This window comes from Rhinolophus ferrumequinum, chromosome 7, assembly GCF_004115265.2.
Source record: "Rhinolophus ferrumequinum isolate MPI-CBG mRhiFer1 chromosome 7, mRhiFer1_v1.p, whole genome shotgun sequence".
NCBI lineage: Eukaryota > Metazoa > Chordata > Mammalia > Chiroptera > Rhinolophidae > Rhinolophus > Rhinolophus ferrumequinum.
Genome location: NC_046290.1, coordinates 91,770,251 through 91,790,431, shown reverse-complemented (window position 1 = coordinate 91,790,431; position 20,181 = coordinate 91,770,251). Strand labels below are relative to the sequence as shown.

The window sequence follows — 20,181 nt, the reverse complement described above, 5'->3', positions numbered from 1 at the left end:
AATTACATACCAACACAGAGCAAAGTAAAACAACAGCAAACCACTTCGTACTCCCCTGATAACGACATTCACCCATGATGGCAATCTCCTTCCCCTCCCAATCCTAGGTCCGTGCTGACACATTGGGGTGCAGGGCTGAGGAGTACGTCGGAGGAAGACAGATGACAGTGTTCCCTCTGGGATGGCCAGCTCCAGGGAGCAACATCCTGATTTCCTGGCACTGCTCTCCAAGGCGAGTGCTCGCTAAGCCCCCGGCCACCTCACTGGTCTGCGCCTGCGTCTGCGTCTGACTGCAAGGCCGGTGCTGGACCATCACCTGGACAAGACCCTGCAGTAGCCGGGGCTTCCTGTCTGGCTCCCAGGTTCCCCTCGTGCCTATAGAGCAAAAGCATGACTGCAAACCTGACCTTGTCTCCTGCGTGGCTGAATGATGTGACAGCACGCAGCATTACATAAGTGAGGAGTTGAGGGACAGCTAAAATGAAGCAATTCCAGTCAATTCGTGTTTCTGCACTGGTTTACATGAAGGCTCCTATACTCCGTCTTCTGTGTCAAAGTTATACATTTCTGCTGTGTGAACAAGAGAGGAAGATGGAATTTGATTTGAAGGCCTACTTATCATTTTAGTTGTAAGTTCTCTTATGTTGGTGATTCAAAACCTTTTCCCTTTCAAGTTTATGTTTTATGGGTAGTAGCTATCTACATGCTTGGTGAGAGCAAAGAACAATGGGAAACAAAAAATTCACTGTACAAAGATCTGCATGGGTTCAAGTTCTAGGTTAACTACCATGGTGCAAAACAGAAAATAAAGGACATGTTTCACCATTATCTGCCACACCTTTCAAAATGAAGCAAAAATGGTGATAGGAGTAACAGAATGTTTCTATTTTCAGGGTAAGAAAAAAAGTCTTTTCCAAACCTAATCAAAAATTAAATGTACCAATTCCCTCCAGCAAGAATTTTATTTTTGATTTTCATTTACATAGTATCTTTCTTCCAAGAATCTCAAAATAATGGAGCTCCACAAATACTTTTCAGAAAAAAACAACAGTTGCCACCACAAAGGGACAGGCTTGGCAGGGCAGGAGCTCAAGACGAGGGGCAAGATATGGCAGGCAGTGACAGCAGTGGGCCCTGGGGGCTGGCAGTGCCCAGGCTTGAAGGTGGCTCCATAGAGGTCCGTGCTTTACTGACAACCCACTGGCCTCACTTATGTTTGCGGCTTCAGGCTCTTCAAGCCTAGGACTTACCTTTACTGTCATTTACTCGTTTTAATCAAATTATTTTGATCTAAATAGCAATTTCTCCCCTAAAAACAGGATGGAAGGTGGCAATAAACCAAAGACCCTCACAAGCCCCAAACAACAACTGAACCAAGGCGCCTAAATGAGTTCATATTCTTTTTGGTCTTCAACACATGAAACTATGTTAGAAAATAAAATATTAACAATTAAGGGGGAAGATCCAATGTAAGAAAAACTGTCTTGCTTTTAGGGGCAAATTGGGAAGAAGCTTTGAGTTGGTTGTTGGTGGGGGGTGGGGGGGTGGGGGGCTGTTTTATAGCTGGGTGGACAGGACCTGAACGTCTTACGTTTAACAAAAAGCTGTCAACACCCAAATAAAATTTTAATAACAGTAAGAATGGCATTCTATTTCTCACAATTTCACAATATTCCGTTAAGAGCTTATTTGTCAATTTGTTTTTCCCTTAACCAAACTCAAAACACCTCACAACCATACATAACTTAAAAAAAAAAACAAAAACATTAACTGCTTTTACCTATTGAATAAACACAGACAAGTGGAAAAATGTCTTTAAGAAAACAGGCCCCATGCTGGTATACTAAGTGTAACGCTAAGAAAGAACAAGCTTCAGAGTAAGCTCTGCTAATTTCCTCCAACATTACTTCATAATTCAGAATCCAAAGCATCCATGGTTTCAATTGTCAGCTGACTGTGTCAGCCGAGTCATGGGCCTGACTTGGTAGGCCTGACTTGTGTTTTATAAAGGTGTGGGCCACCTTGGTGAAGAATCTAGTCCATTTCATGTAAATCTCCTACCAGGCTATTTTTCCAGTTGCTTGGCTGTGTTAGGTCAATTCTTGGGACGAATGAACACTCCCAACCTCATCCCCTTCCAGTCCCATCTGATGGTGTTTCTAAGGATGGAGTGGGGGCGCAGATGGGTTTCTTCTGAGTAGAAATCCATACCAATCACCTTCAGCGAACTTCACAGGCTGCCCATGGTACAAGGAGTCTAGTAAACACAAAAACTCTGCTCTGGACCTTCTGCCGTAAGGAAAGCCTGCAGATTCAAATGAAGAAACTGACAATATTTATCTTGGGCACTAACATCATCCTATCGGTATTTAACTACAGCAAGAATTAGAATTACTGGGGTGGCCGGATGGCTCAGTTGGTTAGAGCGTGAGCTCTGAACAACAGGGTTGCCAGTTCAATTCCCACATGGGCCAGTGAGCTGCGCCCTCCACTAGACTGAAGGCTGCTGAGCTGCTGCTGAGCTGCCGGAGGGGCGGCCAGTTCACTTCCCACATGGGATGATGAGCTGTGCCCCCTGCAACTAAAGACTATAAAAGGGCGACTGGACTTGGAGCTGAGCTGCGCCCTCCACAACTAGACAGAAGGACGACGACTTGGAGCTGATGGGCCCTGGAGAAAACACACTGTTTCCCAATATGCCCCAATAAAATTTTTTAAAAAAGAATTAGAATTATTTTTATTACAGGGTTGTTTATTTTTCAAAGAAAAGGTTTTTGATGGATTTTGCAATAAATTTTATGTCTTTCAGAACGAGCTGTTTGCCCGCATTACGTTTTTAACGGTGTTGCATTACGTGAAGAGGGTAGTGAACTCACTTTTTCCGAAGCCCCGTTGCATCAGCCCAGGTGCTTCAAAGCTGCTTTAGGTGTGGCGCAAATAAGAGTACCGCCACCAGGTATCTCTCAATCCCAGGTAACTTCCTGCAGGGACACCTCCTGCCCCAGCCAAAGACTACTCTCTACCAACTTTCTCAGAAGATAGCTGAAAAGCAGGACTGGTTACTGCTCAGCAAATCCACAAGTGTGACAGGACCAAGAGCTCAATACAAATCTTAGTTGTCCTCTTCAATAAAACCAATACACCAACCAAAACTTGGTTCTTCAACATACAGCAAAACCAGGCGTATTTAGCTGGCTTTGAAAGCTAGAATAGGAAAAATGACTAGACAATTCAGAGTGCCTCACCATTAACTTGTATTGAACTATTTTATCCGCCTAACCATTTTTTGGGGGGGTGAGTTATATCTCTAAATGTAGAACTTCTAGGGAAAGTAGTTTCTTTCTGAATTCTAGATTATTATCAGGGTATAATAAATGTGCCCAAATGCTCATGACAATAAATGTTTATTAAATTAGAAATCACAAATGAACTCACAACCTTTTTGCTCTAAAAGTTACATAATGCAGATATTAAATCACTTGTCTAATTATGCCATTAACGTCCCTTTTTTGCCCCGTGACCTGCACATGCAGATGTCTCAGGTGTCTAGGCGTCCAGTCCCTAAAACGCCCAGCACGACTGGAACGTCCAGGTAAACCGTAGTGGGGCACAATGAGAGGTCATGGGGCTGGCTGCTCTTCAAATAGCTTCAGCAAAACAAATGGCCATAAGTAAAAAGTGTCTCTATGCTTTGCTATAATAAGATTCAAACACAGGATTCCAAGAATTCCACCTGTTTCCAATTAGATACCAGAATTGCTTGAGTGTTTAAACTACATTCACTTGCTACTTATACAAAACAATTCTTCCGGGTTTTTTGAACATTTTAAGTATGTTAAAATAAGATTAAGGGTCTGGTTTAAACAATCAGAGGCAGGGGAATTTCAGCTGAAACCAAAACTCTCTCTCTGCAGCCATAATGCAGAGCTTCAGACAAAACAACAGGACAAGATACACGAATTTCTGTCTTTGACAATTACTTGTAAAAATCAGATCTTTCAGGAAAAGCAATGCTATTTCTAAAGTTATACATTAAACAATTTTAAATAGGTTTTAAAATCATCTCTAAATTATGTTAGAATAACTTCTACAGTAACTTTTAGGTAGCATTTGTGTTACAGTCCATCAGATACACTTAAAAGATACACCTGTCTTTTAAATATGTGAAATCTATACGAGGCCAAATGTGTGAACTATATATAATGGAAGCACAAGTTGGAATTTGGCCTAGCTCTGTAGGACTTTTTACACAATGAATTTCTCTTTTTAAGAAAAGACAAGTTTTCCTCTAACAAATCTGTCCTTCCTTCATTTCACTGCAGATGTTCCTTGGGCTTTATGTTATAAATGAGCTGAAATGAATATGGATTTTTCTACTTCGAGCCTGTTTTCTCTCCTAAGAAGAACAGGAGCACGGCCTCAGGAACAGTTTTGACTGTTGCCGGCTACAGGTGGGGGGGGAGGGTGTCCTCGAGCACAGACTAATGTTTCTACACAGCTCCCGTGTAAACCTGGGTGAGTCTGTTTTAATTGTACACAACATGGGAGAGGACTTTTCATCGGCCATTAAAGGTCACCAGCTCAAACAGCTTACCAGATAGCTTTTTCAGGTTAGCTCAGTGGATCAGGAGAAAATAATTCGTGAGGGGATTGGCAATCTGTCCCCTTTCCCTTTCCAACTTTCTCACGTAGCTAAAGACTGGCAGGAGATAGGTGAAACCGCGGATGCAGGAGCGGGGGGTCTCTATGGACCCAACTATATCAGGAGTTGTTGCGTAACTTCATCCCTTCACTGACTTGCACAAAAAATAAATAAATAAACCTACACATAATTTCACACAGAAAAAAACTTGAATCAACTGACAATGACCCCTCCACACACCCAGTCTCAGACACCGATATTAAAAGAACCAAGAAAATAAAGAACAACAGCATAGAAACCTTTGATTTGTTTACTCATTATTTCATAAAGGGTACTAGATGATACATATTTCAATCAAAACAATATACTTCTAATGAGAACAGTCTGGGATGATGGGTAACATACACAATTCCTTAACAGAAAAAAAAAAAAAAAGGCAACCAGAAAATGGACTTATAGCAAAACTGAAATTGCTTTCTTATTTTAAAAAAGAGGAAAAATCTTACAATTTACTTTTGCAGAGGTTCCTTAAAGGGGAACACTAATCACCATGTAAGAATAATGCCCCAAAGGAAAGCCAGTCACTGGCGGGCCCCCATCCCCAAAAGCTATGCTAACATACAAAGTTACATGAGCTTGTTTTAGAAAGTGTCCTCTTTTCAAACGTGTATTTAAAAGGCAAATTCATACAATGGTGTTTTTCTTATTTTTAAAAAAAAAAAAAAAGCCTGGTTTTTACAAGTGTGGGATAGGATAAAAACTTGTCCAACTAGTCTTAGCAACACCAGAGCACTGAAACTTCTATACCACAAGCCTTTGGGACTAAAAAGGAAACGAAATAGAGCTCGATCTTCATAAACTCTCTTCCTGGGCACACACTCTGAGTCCCAAGGCAGCTTCAAGAAAGACCAAGCGGAGGGACTAGAAAGCACAGCCCTGGCTCGCTGGCTGTGGGAGAGGAGCACAACTGACTGCCTTATCTTGCAGCAACCCGCTGAAGTCTACAAGCAGGATCTGGGTCTAGCTGAGACCAGCCTCTTTACCCTCAGGTATCAATGCCACAACCCGCACTGGGCTCTGCAGGCAACCTGATCTCAATGGAAGGGGTTCTGGAAAGATGAGAAGAGTCTGAAACTAATGAATTCTCTCTTCTCAAACTGCAGTCTCATTGGGTCACTTACTGTCTGTGGGAATAGAGGTGACGCTAAACTAGATATCAACTCAAAAGGCCTCTTCAGGGCCCAGAGAAAGAACCAGTTTCGCCTTATACTTGAACTTTGGCATTTTGTAGTCAGCTGAAGTTTTTCAAACATGCTGCGATGAAGCACCAATAGCAAATCATCTAAGGCCAAATCATATTTATCATCAAAAGCCAGTGGAAGGAGAATGATGCTTTTTAAATTCAAGATCAACATCTAATGGTTCATTCACATAAACCTACAGGGAAACTTTCAATCGAATCCAAGGGTCGCACAGTTAAATGTCCTCATCATACCCTGTAGCTAATCACTTGGGGGGAGGGTGGGAGGGGACACCGGCAGAGTTCATAAGACCTAATAACTCTCTAGAAACCAAATGTATTTCCCAAGCAGTTTTTCCAGGATGCTTAAAAAAGAAACCTCGCTGATGTCAAGCTAGAAAGTCACATTTAGGAAGACAAGAAAAAAAAGAAAATTAAGGTTTGTCTCTTAAAACTCCACAACGGGTTTTACAGTAAGCACAGGAATTAAATTATGGTAAAAGGGAGCTATTTTTACTAAAACAGGGTAGACCAATTTATCAAAAATGGCATTCGGCTGTGTTCATTACATTCAGGAATCTAATTTACACAATAGACACTTTGGAGTAATCTATTTTAGTCAATAAATACTCAAACTCCTTTAAGTTTTAATCTCATTGTAAATACATAGTTCACATAGTCTTCTTCCTAGTTAAGCAAGAAATTTGAAGAAATTTCATAACGACTATGAGTCTGCGTTATCGTTCTTATGTAGACAACGGCAGAAAACAAGCACATACAATTAAAGTTGTCAGACTCCATTTATATATGTTTTAATCTAATCCGCTTCATTTCATACAATCCTGCATCTGGATTTCATTTGCTTTCCTCCTAAAAGTACTGTAGGTCACTAGCACCAGTCCTCCCGGTTAGGAAAGTTTGGACAAGTTTACCCTCACTCACACCTCTAAGTTGGGAGCAGTAGCCGGCCCCCAGGAACGCTGAGGGACCCCTGGAGAGCCAGGCCGCCCTGGGCCCTTCTAAGCCACAGACTGCCCCCAGCGCTCACGGAGCTTCTGGCCCACACGCCGCTCACCTTCAACTTGGCTTCGGCTACGCACAACATCCACCTGGCCGAGTCCCGAGGCTGTCCAAGCGCCGCGAGCGCGGAGCTCGCAGATTCGGGCTGGACCCCGAGGGCGCACCGCTCCTCTGGGTGGAAGGTGGCAGGCAAGAACGTGCCCCCTGCGCACGGCGGCGGCTCAGGCGCTGGATGGGGAACCCTGACACGATCCCCCAGCGGCGCCTGGGGTTCGGCGCGGGGACCACAGTCCGGCACGCCACAGTCCGGCGGGGCCCCTAGGGCTTTGCTTTCCAGAACCCGACCCGACAAGGCATTTCGAAGCGGACCCGCCGCCTGCTCCATCGAGCCCTCAGACCCTGCTGGGAAGGCAGGGGCCCGGAGGAGAGGGCCAGAGGGGAGCGGGCGGGTCACTGGGGTACGCGGGAGCCCCCTGGGCCCGGGGCGAGGGCTGCCGAGACAGGCGGCGGGGAGGAGGCGCCCCCCTCTTAGGCAGACGGCTCGCCGGGAAGCGGCGCTGGACCTGCGCTCGGGGAAAGTTGCAGCCCCCAACCCGCGCCCGCACCGGCGCCCGCCGGGAGCTCCCAGGCGCCCTGACCCGCGGCTCCGCGAGCGGGCCGCCCCTCGCAAGTTTCCCCAAAGCGCCGCTACCCCGGTGCTTGGCCGCGAAGGGGTTGGTCCGCGCCACTAAAGCAGGCACACAAAAGAGCGGGGCGGCTGCGGGGGTCTGCGGGTGGCCCCGGGGCGCCCGCCCGGACGTAAACAAACCCCCGGGTCCGCGCTGGGAGCCCAACGGCCGGTGCGCAGGCGACACGGCCCAACCCGCTGACAGCGGGAGCGGCGGTCCGGGCCCGGGCCGGCCGGGGCCGGGGAGCGCGGACGCCCTCCCGGCCACCCGCCCGCCTGGCCGGAGCCGGGCCGCGCCGCCGCCGCCGCCGGTGGCCGCTCTGACCCTCCCCCGAGCCGGCGGCACCACAGCGCCACCAGCCCCAGCTCCGCCGCGCCGGCGGCAGTGGCGGCGGCGGCTCCTCCTGGAGAGGCAGGCGCTTCACCCCCCACAGCAACTCCCCACAAACTTTCCCCGGGAATACGGCGGGCCGGGGGCGCGGGGCGCGCAGCCAGGCGCGGCCGCCGGGCCGTAGCCCCCTCCCGGCGCAGCGCCGCCGCTGCGGCCCGCCGCCCGCTCCCCGCTCGCGCGCACCCCGCGGGCCGCCGGGGCCGCCCCCTCCCCGGTCCCGCGGCGGCGGCGGCGGTGGCGGCGGCGCAGGGCCGGGGGGGCGCCCAGGGTGGGGGCCGACCCCGGGGGCAGCGGTGGCGGCGGCGGCTCCCGGCGCCATCTTGGGCTGATCGATGAATTGAACAAAGAGGATCAATTTCTGATCAAGCGAGTTATCAATGGGGGCCGGAGAGCGAGAGGGACTTGTCCCCGACTCGGCCCCGCTTTCCCCGGCACCCCCCTCCTCCCCGCCGCCGCGGCCCCCCGGCGGCCGGGCAGCCCGGGGCCCCGGGGGAGGCCGCGACCGCCCGCAGCCCCCACCCCCGGGCGAGAGGCCGAGCGCGGAGAAGCCTGACCTGCAGCTGCTGTAAATCAAAGCGCTTCCAATATTGAAACATCGATCCCACATTGGCCGCCATCTTGAGACATATTGAGACGGAGTGAGAGGCTGATAGAGAGGGGGCTGGAGTTCAGGAGCCGCCAGGAGGCAGCAGGCGGGCGGCGCCAAAACCCGGCCTGGAGCCGGCCGCCGCCGCCGCCACCGAGGACGCGGACTCCTCCTCACGGCGCCGCCGCAGCCATGGCGAGCCCGAGCCGGAGCCGGAGTCGGAGCCCGAGGGCGCGGCGGCCGCCGCGGGGCCTGACGCGCGCTGCCCCTGTCCCCTCCCCTCGCGCCGGGCGCCGGGCCCGCGACCCCCGCCCCTCCCAGGCCCCCAGCCCCAGCGGGCACCGCTGCCGGCCCGGCCCCGTGGGGGCGCTGGAGGGCAGCTGGAGGGGCATCCCGGGCCCCCGCGAGAGGCCCCGGGTCCCGCTCACCTGGGTCTTGTGTCTGACCCCCGGGGGTCGCGTTTGCTGGCCGAGCGCCACCCTTCAGGGCCCTCGGTTGGGGGCTGCGGCCGCGTTGGGAGCGGGCGCCGAAACAGCGCAGCTTTCGCTCACTCTACTGCGGGGCGCCGCGGGCGCGGAGCCGCCGCGACCACCTGCCCGAGCCCCGACTCAGCGCGGCCCGGGCCAACGGCGGCGGTCGTATTCCCGGTGTGCTGCCCGAACACCCAGCCCCTGCACCCCAGCCGGACTCAAGACCAATCCCATCAGGGACCAAGCATTTCATCTTGGGGAGAGTGAAGTTCGGGGAAACCAGACCTAACCCTCATGTTGCCATACACGTTAATGCCCCGCACAGTGGCTGCGAGGTCCCCGAGTCGCGCCGCACCGCAACCCGGTGGCCAGGGGTCTGTGCAGCCCCTATGCGCCTGAGCTGCGCCAGTTTAGGCCACGACAGGAAAAGTCTTGGAGCACAGCTCAGTATTGCCCCGCACCGCTTCAGCGGTACAGTCCTGGAAACTTCCTGTCATCCAGACATCTCGGTTTTCACTCCTTTGGGTGCAGAAACTTGAAAAGTGTGGGTGCACTTATAGCAAAAAGTATGGTTCCTAGTTTACAGAAATGCTAAAATTTAAACCAAAAAATCAATTCCCTTTTGATTTGTTTTCTTCGCAGAAACCTGGCAAAAAGCACACGTTTTTATGATCATCTTTAATTGATTATATACACGTGTAAGTTCTAGTTTCCAGTAGGAGTACTATACTTGTACACTCCCGCACTTCATTTAAAGTGTAATTAGTTAAAACAAATCCTCAAATTCCTTAATCTTGAAAATTATATGTAAATAAACTCTGTATGAAATACAAAATAAAACATGTGAGATATAATTGCTGTTCAACTGAGTTCGAGGGTTTGGCGCTCATCACAGGAGTGAATTCAGCATTTTTGAATGAAGGGTCTGGAAATGAAAAGTCCCCAGGATTTAGAGAACACACATGACCCCAGGTTTCGCACTGCTGACCAGGAGGTTCAGTTGAGCCAACGCGGTTCATGAGATCTGGAGGGGGCTTCCCTCCACTTCCCCATCGCAGCCTTGACCAGTAGAAGAGGCAGGAAGCAGGTGGGTGGGAGCGCGCGAGCGCCGGGGGCTAGTCGGGAGCCTCGGCCCCAGATGCCGTAACTCGGTGCGAGGCGTCACGACCTCGAGCCGCCGAGGGCTGCCGGGCCGCGGGGCGCCCAAGCCAGCGCCCGGGCGCAACCGTCCGGCTGCCGCACTGCAGCTCCGACAGCGCCGCCCGGTAGAGGGCAGCGGCGCCCTGACACTAGCGTTCTCGGGTCCCCGCGCACGTGCCCACCGGCGCGCCGCACGCCGGGCCACGCCCTGTCCCAGAGCCAGGCCCTTGGCGGGAAACGGCATTGCCACCTCTGGCGATTCCTGTCCCGACTAAATGCCACATGTAATGATTCCTCCCCTATCCCATTCTTGCTGGTATGGTTGCCCTCCCCTCCTATTTGTGCAGTGGCAAGCTCTGGAGACCTCTGGATTGCTCTAGGAGGACTAGACAAATAAAATGTGCACGGACTTGAAAAAAAAATATATCCTCCCTTGGGGAAGGCTCAAGGAAGGATCAGGGAAATGGTTTGGATTTGGTGCAGATGTTCTCAATCTAATTACCGTGTCAATCCCTTAGGTTTAAACCAAAAAAAAAAAAAGTGAAATATATATGACCTGTGTAATACTCCAGAAGTACATCTGGTTGGAATTCAGGATTCTGAATCTACTGCAATACTGAAGAAATAAATTTGATACGTATTAAATACTCTTGTTACATTTCTGGTTTTATTTACATTATTTACATGCTAACTTGACTTAGTAGAAAAACACTACATTGAATGGTCCAGAGGTTAAGCTCTATTTAAATAAAATTTAGATTTCTTCTACCAAAGTTTTGGGTTATACAAGGCTTTTTGCTCTCTACAGGGGGTGAGGGAGTTTAGAATAACTTTGCCAGCACCACAAAATGTTACCACTTTAAAATGGCATCAAGATAAACCATTGATCAAAAATTATCTTAGCTGCGTGAAATAATCAGCAGGGACCTAAAAAACTATTAAAAGTACATTTTATTTTTCTTGAGTATAGACAAAATAAGAACAAATTATATCTATTTCTAAAGACTATTTCTTTCCTTTCTTTTCCTTCCTCCCTTCCTTCCTCCCTCCCTTCCTCCCTTCCTTCCTTTCCTTCCAGATTGACTTTAAGTCTCACCATTATAAACTGTCAGGAAGACCCACTACCATCCAAAATAGTGGTTCTACAAAGCTGTGTACTGTCTGTAATATTTAGAAAATGCCAAGGTTTTAGGACCTAGATCTCCATCAGCATCTACAAAGATAATAGAATAATGGCTATAACCACCCAGAACAAACTGTGAGAAAGAGGCAGGTTAGCAAGATAACTGGCCCAGTACCAAGAAGCTTCTTAACTCAAAATTGATGTTACTTAGAATGAAGCACAAGAAAAACAATCTGGCATTCATTTCACTTTTTGACATTCAGTCTCTCCCTTTAGGGAAAGAAAACTCTCAGTTCCCAAGTAATCCGATGAGGGCAGGGGGACGAACTGACTAACATGACTTTGTACCAGACACTTTTAAATGAAATACAGTTTAGCACCAAATAAGGCAACTAAATAACTAATATATGAGCCCAGACTTCCTAAATTTCATTTCTGACCCGTTTTATTTTGTCTATGAAAAATTCAGTGGCCATATTGGGGATGTGATAATACTAACGAATGTTAACTTGTAACTTCCAGAAAATTCTAAGTCACTTTTAGAAGTTCACACTTTCCTACTCTCCTGGCATTGGTGGACCCTCCTGTCTCCCAACATCTATATACAGTTGATTAAAGCCAGTAAGGTGAAAATTGGAAAATCGTCTAACATACCATATGGGTTGATTATGACTAAATTGGTCTTACTTTGGTAGCCCCAAGAAAGAAAACTACATTACCTTGTTTTCTAAAGATTCTAATTTAGTAATTATTCAGATTCTCTTAACCTAATTCTTTGAAGGAATTAACCTAACCATCAAGAATTTCTTCCAAACTGAAAAATGTCTACAATGTAGGGCATTATTTAAAAAAAAAAAAAAAAAAAGCCATCCTCTTCGTCCCTCACAAAAGAGTCTTTATGTTCTGAGATTTTATTTATAATGGACTCATAAAATTAAGTTTCACCTAGAAACTTTATCTCCAGAAAAAGTTGGAAATAATCTAAAGTTTTTAACTCCACTCCAAGAATAATTTTAAAAAATACAGAAATCTGAATCCTATGCGATTTATGCTTAAAAAGAAAACTCAAGAGATTCATTCTAAAACCTTACTTCACTTTCTGAATATTTTTGCATTCAAATTAGACTGTTTTTGAATAGTTTTCAACAAGAACTATTTCAGATAACCATGGACAATATATAATGCTGAATGTTTACATCATAATTTCTTCACAAATAAACATAAAGGCATGGCTACTTTTTGATGCGTGGTAAAAATGAATAAGTCATACGGGAATCTCAATTTTACAAGTACAGCTGAAAATTATATTAAAGTATTCATTTAAGTTGACTGAATTTGTACATGTTTTATATTTAGCAATATCTAAGGCCAGACGGAAGTTTTGAGACACTTTAAGTTTGAAAAGGTCTTTTCCTTAAATCAAATGACTATGAATAACAGAGGGAAATTACGCTCTCTTCCTTTTGTCTTTGGTGACTGTCTTCCAGAACAATTTGGCATAGACAACTAGAATAAACAAAAGGAAGGTTCCAGATTCTCCTCTCTCTCTCTCTCACTCTCTCTCTCTCTCTCTCTCTCCGAGCTCACTACTTTTAATTGTTTTGTTTTTTAAAGAATACTTTATGTTAATTATTTCTAAGTACACTATTCACTGTACTATGTAAATACCCACCAAATAAAAGTACACATTTTGCTACATGTAATTACATGCATAGTACATAATTCATCTCCATACGCCAAATGCATGTGTAGTTATATAATTGTACCAAGAACCTGCCAAACTTGTAAGAACAAACTATAATGATTTCTGAACAGTAGACTCTCCTATTCACCACCCTCTCAGCCTCTCTTTGGTGACAGCATCTCTCAGTCTCTAAGACCCTTTCTGAGATCTTCAAAGACTTCATTTCTGGCTCACCATTTAACTCTGCCTTCCACTTCTGGACGGCATATGTCGATGCCACCAGCTCTCTCTAGCTAGCTATCTGCACCTCTAATGATTACGTTCTGTTCTCCACTTGTCTGAAACAAGAAAGCTTGCAGCCTGGTCTTTCAGTTGGGGGTGGCTTACACTTGGGAAATACATCTAGCTTAATGGACTCAAATGTTCACTGCTTTGGGTCTTCCTAGTCCATAAGAGGGACCTGGGGCGTCTCATCACCCCACAAGTTCCCAAACCCCACCTCACCAGCCACACACACCCCTACCCCAGTCTCTTTTAACCAAATTTATATTCTAATATCAATTTTCTTGAAATTTAGAGTATTGGAATAATACATCATTTTCCCCTTTTTACCTCCTCATCATAAAATACCCACATAAATGTCATATTACATATTTCCTGTACACTGTTGAAATAAATGCCATTCTGTATGACTCACTGATGTCATTGCTGAATCACGAGAAATTAATAGTGTACATCATCAGTAGCTTGAAAGGGCTTGAAATATGTAAAGTATTACATAAATATTATTATTATCATGCTTAATGTAAAGTTCAAGTTCTGCGCTAAGATCTTATATTAATTCCTTTTCTTTGCTCCTGGGAGATATGAGCCATATGCATTCTATTTATATTGACCTTTCATTATTAATATTACTCTTACAATATCAGTTTGCCATCCAATATTTTAAACACACAATTATATCCCTGGTGCCAGGACATATATGGCAGAGACGTGGTTTTTATAAAATCGTATTCAGAACACGAAGCAAAATATTGTTTTGTTTCTCCACAGGATCTTTTATGACACATCTCTGCAGTTGTACAGTTGGAGTTGAATGAAGATTTGTTTTCAAGAATGTAATTAGATTTTCTTTTGTCATAAGCACTGTCAGATTTGTATATTATTTTTTTCCTGGGTAAATGTGGTTTGTAAGATTTTGAAAACTTGTTCCAATGGAAAATAGGAAAGCTGATATTTCTAGCAGTGAGTAGAAGACTTTTTTCATTCCCTCAAGTTTCACTCACATTAGATATTTGATTTAGTGTCAGTTTTCAAGAATCTGTATTATAATATCTTTAGAGGTTTAAGTAGCTAGCAGAATCTCATCAGATGTGTGCGCTAGAAGGAAGAAGCCAGGAAAGTGGGCCTCTAATCTAGCAACTATTTTTTCTTATTAAAATATTCATACACACACACACGTAAAATCTGAAAAGCATAAATGTTAAATAAAAGAATAAAATGCAAGTATTTTTATCAGAGGTATTTCTGGTAACAAAACAAGCAAACCGAAATACAACTAATGGAATGACTTAAATGTCCAACAATATAAAAATTATTGACTAGTGTGTAGTAATGAAATAGTGTGTAGCCATTAAAAATCATGTTTAGTAAAATATGTAGTGACATAGGGAAATGTTTATTATATAAGAAGAAAATGAGACATGGTATGAGCTCCATTACAAAGGATAGCAATATTCTATACACATATAAAATGCTGAAAGAAAACACATTAAAATGTTAACAGTGGGTGTCTCCGGACAATGAATTTATGGGTAAGTTTTATCTTCTTTAACATTTCTGTATGTTATGATTTCTACATGAGTATATTCTCCCTTTATAATGCCAGAAAATAGCAGATCTCACCTAAAACAAGGATATGAAAAAGCCTATGTCATTTCTTTAAACAGTAATTTAAATTCTAACCTAGAAGGGTAGCATGATCCAGTAATTAAAATAACCAATTGAAAACAGAGAGAGAAAATCACATCCTAATTTTGCGACTGAGTCACTGTTAGACTTTGTTTCTGGTTTCCTGTCTGTAAAATGGGAATAATTAATGCTTTCATGTAAAATGCTTTTGAGCTCTCCAACAAAGATCCTATAAAGGCGCAAAGTGTTGTTCTATTAATGCTAATTGAAGTGAATATAAAATACAAAGGCATTTGAGAGAAATTGAAGTCATTGTGGTCAAGTGGAGGAAGTCACAAGGGACATGATGCCAAATGCCAAACTGTGGCTGTGCAGGATCCTTGTGTTCTTTAGAAAGGTTTTGGTGGGGGCAGATAAGGGATGTCACCAATAATGTTGGAACGTCCACTGTCCAATCACCAGACACTTTCTGTTGAGTAAAGTGCTGTGTCAGAGACTGTAAAGAAACAAAGAAGCAATGAACAAGATCCCTGCCTTCACAGGCTTACAATTTTGTTGGGACTAGGGCAATAACATGTGAAAAAAATAGTAATTCAGCTGAAGCACAAGACAAACAACAGCCAGGAAAGGAACTGACGAAATGCTAACGTATACCATAGCATTACTGCGGGTCTGAGCAATGAACTGAGATTTGTTCTCAGTTCAAATGAGCAAAAGATTTCAGAAACCACGGGGTCCTGGACAGGGCAGGGTGTACTGTGTTTCCCTGAAAATAAGACCTAGCCGGACAATCAGCTCTAACTCGTCTTTTGGAGCAAAAATTAATATAAGACCCTTATTTTACTATAAGACAGGGTCTTATGTAATATAATATAATATAATATAATATAACATAATATAATATAATATAATATAACATAATATAATATAACATAATATAATAATATAATATAATATAAGACTGGGTCTTATATTAATTTTTGCTCCAAAAGACGCATTAGAGCTGATGGTCCGGCTAGGTCTTATTTTCGGGGAAACAGGGTAAGGGGTGGAAAGAAAGGTGGAGGTATTTGGGGTCAGAAAAAACATGCACAATGTAGCACAGACTAATCCCACACAAGAAGAGACACAATAGGTGGGCTGTTCAACTGGGAGCCAAGCAGGTGGAGCACCGGCTGGCATCTTCAAGTCCGGCTAGATGGGGAGATGTGGTGGCATCTGTGAAGGGGAAAAAGGAGAGACCGCCCTTCTGGACTATATGCCACAGGCTACAAGTGATGTGAAGTGCCTGCAGATGACCCAGTCCTATGCCAGCGCCCATTTCCAACTCCCTGTGTCAGAAAGGACCCTGGCCTTATCTGTCCAATCAGTATTTAAACAGTATACAACCACAGAGTCAGATGTGGGTTCAAATTCTGGGGAAGAATGGTTTGACCTTGAGTATGTCAGCTAACCTTGCAGAGTGTCAGTTTCCACAACAGAAGTGTGCACCTCGTCGTGTGCGGTGAGGATTAAATGAGAAAATTCACATAAAATGCTTCGATTACCTGCATACAGTAAATGCCACATAAAAGTCAACTGTTATTATTTTCAACTGCATGAGTTGCAGTTGCAACTCATTCAACTGCATTACATCCACACACCCTAACTTTGCTTCTCGGCATTCTTGCTGATGTTTCATTCCATTTTACAGACAAGCAGACTGAGATTCAGAGCACCAAAAAGTTGTTTGATGGAGAGACTGGCTTTCTCAACCAGGCTGCCAAACACCTGCTCAATTTTCTGACCACCTTTTAATGACACGATCTCAGCTGCCCCCTCCCAAGCGCCTTTCTGAAGAAATTGATGCTTGTATTTACTTATTCCTCCAGCAGATATTTATTGAAGGCCTACTGTGTGCCAGGTTTGGAGCCTGAGGGAGTTCTCTGCTCCTTCTTCATCGGAGGGCTGAGCACCATGGGAAGAAATGGCAGAGTGAGAGAAGATCACCCCAAATGGTTTTCCCATCCTGTGATGTCACGCCATGTCATTGCTGGTTGTTAAATGCCTTTCGCCTCCCTGACATAAATTCTTCATGCCACAGAGCATTGTAATCCTTTGTTTTGGCAACATAAGCACTTATTACCAGAATGAAATCTTTGGTAGGTCTGATCTTGGCAAGGGCTATTCTCTAGTAAGCGTCAAGGCCTGTTTACCCCGGACCTTTTATTTCAGAGATCAGGGCTGAGACCAGACCCACATACAGAGAAGCAAAGTTTCCTGCTATCCCAAATGTGATGTGAAATGAAGCCAGCTCAAATCTGCAACTGCTTCCGGAGCCAGTGTCAGGCTGGAGAGGGGAGGGCGCGTGCGCACAAGCATTGGGAGCAGGTGGGAAGTCAAGGTGGGAGTGTATATAATGACAAATGAAGTGCAGTAGCTCCTGTCCTGGAGAGAGTTTAAAATCTGGCTGAGAAAGCTTTGGAAACACATAATCGATTTCATCTTATACATTATTTGATGTGCACAAGAAAATAATATCTAACGGAGGTAAAGATCCTGCAAACCCCAATCGCACACAGGTTCATTGCTGTAGCTTGTCAATTCTGCTCTTGAGACACTGAGTTTTGAGGCACTCAACCCCATTTGACTCAACAATGGATCTCCCTTAGACTTCTTTCTCCTTTGCAGACTTCTGAGGTCAGGAGTCCCACAAATAAAACATATTACACAAACTCTTGGAAGGGAATTGGGGAGAGAGTCGTGCAGGACATCCCATTATCTACTGGTATCCTGAGGATGGAAAGGCCAGGTTGAAAGCTACAAGACTGGAAGAGTCATGTTTGTCTGTAAAACCACCTAATAAAAACAATTATGATCCACCGAGCACCTGCCATCTAGTTGTCCTAGGCTTTATCTGTAAACCTCACAGCAGGTTTACAAGGCAGGAAGCATTATTCCCCATTTACATATAAGAAGACTGAGGCTCAGAGAGGTAGAGGCTTCTCTCATGGGACTTACTCAATGATAAGCCCAAATCCAGGCTTTCTGTACTGCCCTAGACCTAGGTGCAGTCGCTCTGTCACCCCTGGGCCCCAATTTGACCAGAACTTACGTGGGACATCAGACAGGTAGCTTCTCTTTCACCCCTTCAGGAAGTCCTGGGTATTGCCCGCTCAGGAGGGATCCCTCCATCTTACCTTGCAGCAGCCTGTTTGCCAGCAGTCCTTCCCGGTAGAGGTTTTGTCTCCAGACATGTCTCTGCAGCAGTGGAGGCTCCAGACCCCCTGGTCCAGGGCATCTATAATAAAGATTGATAACCTGACCTTGGTCTTGAATGAGACATCGATTGCAAATGAGAGACAATGAGAGTCCAAAGTTCCCCTTAAGTACAGGCAGACGGGATGTTTGGCGATCTAAGCAGTTGGAGAAGGATGTGTTTTCCTCGTCATCATTGGAATCTCCTTGCTAATTAATTGCCCAGGGTTCTTACTTCTTCACTTTAGGGGAGTCTGGTCTAATGGACTGTCTGGGGAAGTATCTGATTAACAATCCCATTCTGGCTACAAGTCTGCCTGGGAGGGTGGGGTCATGGATACGTGATTAGTCTAAGGCGTGCAGTTTACTAAAGCGATTGCAAGCCATTCCAGTTTGGTATCTTACCCTCTCTCATTCCTAAATTTAATACTGACTTATGAGTGGGAGGTGGGATTAGTTTACACAAGCTCCGTTTATCCGATAGCATTTTATTACCAACAGAGACAGACCAGGTGGTGGGGTTTTTGTGTTTTGTTTTCTTTTCTTTTTTTTTTTTTTGGAACTGCTCTGCATTTTACTGTTGAGCCACTTACTTCCTACCCCCCACCTCTGGATTCTGTGTTTTCTGTCAAAAACGGGCTCCTTTAGGAAAAAAAAAAATGAATGATTCTTTACCCCCCCGCCCCACGTAGCCTGATCTACTTAAGTCACATTCTCTTCAAACAAATCCTGCTCCAGTTTCTTGAGGGCCTTCTTCCCCTCCTGCCCTCCGCCATGCGCATTTGACACCAGCTCAAGAATCTTGTAGTTTCTCGCCTTTCCATTCCCTGCGGAATTTGTTATTCAACACTTCAAAGCGGAGACTTGTTTGCACCTCTTGTTGCAAACAATAGACCAAATTTCCTGTCTCTTTTTCTCTTAAAAACTGCCTCCCTCGCGTTCCCTGGAACAATTGCAGCGGCTACTCTACAGATTCAGAAAGGAGCTAAATCCTCACCCACCCCTGTCTCAGGGAAGACAGGGCGACAGTGCAGAAACAGTCCTAGGCATGGGCAGCAGACATGATAGACCTGTGTGCAAACCCTAGGCTCTGCAGCTATGAAGCTAGGTGGCTTTGAGCAGGTTACTTAACCTCTCTGAGGCTCTACATCTGTATTTGTAATATCTGAACCATGATATCTCACCTGTCACATAGCGCTGAGGTGAAAATGAAATTAAATGATGTTGCAAACTCCTGCCTAATGATGGAAGTTAAGAACACATTCCCTGATTCCAGGCTGCCTGGATTCAAATCCTAGTTCCAACATGTTCTTTTCTCTGTGTCCATGGGTTTAAATTGCTTAAACTCTGTGCCTGCACTTCCTCATCTGTGAAATAGAATAATTACCATACCGACCTTGTATAAAGAGTTAATACACAGAAAGCATTAGACATCACTCAGTGAAAACTTTCTTCTTCCTCCTCTTTATTCCTCACTCCAGAAGGGATCTTTGGCCCCACTCTCCCTCAGCCACTCTGTATTACACTCTTCTGTCTCTAACTTTCTTCACAGCTATCACAGTTTTGTTCAGCAGCCCAGATCTATGTCATACAATGTTCATAGCCCATTGGGGGTGTCATGCTTGCTCATATTTTCTCCAGGAATCTGATTTTTGCATAACTTCAGGATGATGAAAATGCCTGAGGAATGGATCCATAGCACTGCAGTTTTATGGCAGGGAAACTGTTTTGTATGAGGCTACAGTAGTCATTATATGACATTATACATTTCTCCAAACCCATAGAATATACAACACAGAGAATGAACCCTGATGTAAACTATGGACTTCGGTTAATTATAACACAACAGTATGGGTCATTAATTGTAACAAGTATAGCATACTAATGCAAGAAGTTAATGACAGGGGAAACTGTGTGTGGGGAGGGAGGTATATGGGAATTCTCTGTACTATCTGCTCAATTTTTCTGTACACCTAAAACTTCTAAAAGATAAGGCATATTCATTTTTTTTAAAAAGGAAAGCAGGTGCTCTTACATGTCTCTACCCCCTCCTAACACACTCGCAAATAT

At 45.1% G+C, this 20,181-nt stretch overlaps 1 protein-coding gene across 11 annotated transcripts in view; it reads right to left on the bottom strand.

The window, feature by feature from the left end:
* The window catches only part of CUX1 (cut like homeobox 1), a 346,311-nt gene extending 337,523 nt beyond the window's left edge, over positions 1 to 8,788 (bottom strand). For 3 of the 11 annotated variants that reach the window (XM_033111153.1, XM_033111158.1, XM_033111154.1), the window contains exon 1: positions 8,515 to 8,788. In XM_033111153.1, coding sequence (XP_032967044.1) covers positions 8,515 to 8,577 — 63 coding nt within the window. In that variant the 5' untranslated portion in view covers positions 8,578 to 8,788. Of the gene's footprint in view, positions 1 to 6,957; positions 7,768 to 8,514 lie in introns of those variants that run through there. The other 8 variants (XM_033111147.1, XM_033111151.1, XM_033111152.1 and 5 more) reach the window with 6 other exon arrangements.
* Between the last annotated feature and the right edge of the window lie 11,393 nt (positions 8,789 to 20,181).